Source organism: Lipotes vexillifer, unplaced genomic scaffold (assembly GCF_000442215.2).
Source record: "Lipotes vexillifer unplaced genomic scaffold, Lipotes_vexillifer_v1.1 scaffold63, whole genome shotgun sequence".
NCBI lineage: Eukaryota > Metazoa > Chordata > Mammalia > Artiodactyla > Lipotidae > Lipotes > Lipotes vexillifer.
Genome location: NW_006784492.1, coordinates 1,415,996 through 1,417,642, shown reverse-complemented (window position 1 = coordinate 1,417,642; position 1,647 = coordinate 1,415,996). Strand labels below are relative to the sequence as shown.

The 1,647-nt window shown below is 60.5% G+C and overlaps 1 protein-coding gene across 1 annotated transcript in view; it reads right to left on the bottom strand.

Annotated features, from left to right (window-relative positions):
• The window catches only part of ABLIM2 (actin binding LIM protein family member 2), a 126,051-nt gene that overhangs the window by 15,158 nt on the left and 109,246 nt on the right, over window positions 1-1,647 (bottom strand). The window contains exon 18 of the mRNA XM_007456866.1: window positions 1,027-1,081. Within this exon, the coding sequence (XP_007456928.1) occupies window positions 1,027-1,081 (55 nt within the window). The remainder of the gene's footprint in view (window positions 1-1,026; window positions 1,082-1,647) is intronic.

Genomic DNA, 1,647 nt, shown 5'->3' with positions numbered 1-1,647 from the left:
GGAAAGAGCTTTCAGCACTAATTTACTGCAAGAGGTGATAAGCCAGGAGCTGGTCAGAGTCCTAGCGAGCGCGGGGGCAGGACGAGGCCTCCGAAAGCACCGAGTCCAAAGTCCTTCATCCTGAACAGGGGAAACTGAGGCCCAGAGACGGCGAGGCGGGTAAGCCCCTAACTGGAGGGTCGGAGCTGGTCTTTACGTTTCCGATACTTTGTCCATCATGGATTTTTTTCCATTAATTTGGATTTTTCAAAACATTGTATTACCTTGTTTACCTTGATTACTGAGTCCTTTGGTAAGTGCCCTGAAGGCCTCAGCTTAGTCCCAGCACTGGCCCCAGAGCCCGGCAGCCCCTCACCCACCGGTGACTCTCCGTGACCCTGCACCTCCTCCACTTGACTGAATGATTCCCCTTGGGAGTTTTCAAGAGCAATATTTGCAGACATTTTCTCAGGCCACTGACAAGGACCCCCCCACCCCCACCCCCCGCCCCGTGCACCTGCCTGGTTAGGGACCCTCCTGCATAAAGCAAGGCAAACCTGCCTCCCACCTGGCCCGGCCGCGATACGAAAGAGAAATGCCGCGGGCTTTTCACTGTGTCTCTGCCTCCTTTATTGCTATAGAATTTAACAGTAGGTGTGGGTTGGTCTCAGCCCTGGCGTGGGACGGACATTCAAACACAGATCTCTCCCCAGGTGACCCGGACTGACAAGTAAGTCAGGGTGGGGTTGGCAGTGCTCAAGAGGTGAGCACCTGGGTCAGGAAATGGAGAAGCCTCTGAGTTAGGAGGTGGGAGCGCCGGAGGGAGGGGAGAGGACAGGGACCATCACGGGCAACTTTAGGATGGAGGTAAACCAATCCTTGACCGGAAGAGGCAGGGACAGGACTGCCCCAGGCTCCCCGACTCCACGATGCTCAGAGCCTTCTGCCAGCAGCCCTGGTCGGGGGTGGTTTCAGAACGAAACTCGTGGAAATCTGTTAGCGACCCCTGCCCCAGCCAGAGACCCACGGGGTCCCCGCTTCCTGTACCTCGCGTGCCCCAGCTGGCATCCAGGTCTGCTCCACAAGGGGCCAGATTGGCATTCTGGAAGAGAAAGAGAGAGGGCGGCAGGGGGCAGGTTGCAGGGCACAGGCTGTCGCCGGGCTCCTGGCGGCCTGGCCGGGGAGGAGGGTCAGCCCACGGTGCCCACTGAGGCCGGGCTCTGGAAGGGCCGTGTGGCCGCCCACACTCGTCGGGGCTGCCGGCTTCCCACGCGGCGGGTTTGCTCACATACCTCCCGCCGCCTTCAGGCCTGAGCTGCCCCTGCCTGTCCAGCCAGCTCCTTCCCATTGTGATGACAGCTCCAGGGCGCCCGGCCCCTCGGCCCGCAGCTGGCCTGGACCCGGAGGGCGGCTCACTAGGGCTACGGCTCTGCTCCCTCCAGACGCACTGTCCCCAGGGGCTCAGGTGGCTGGTGTCTGTAAAGTCCCCAGCACAGACCCCTAGTGTCGTGAGCGCCCCGTACAGATTGCACCCCATACAATCACAGTGGCTGTGATGGCTGATGATGTCCAGGGATGGTATTCGGAGGGGGCATGGACCCGGCCACCTGTCTCAGGTGCCTCCCTCACCTGTCCACGGCACCAGCAGCCAACTCTGATGTCTGGAAT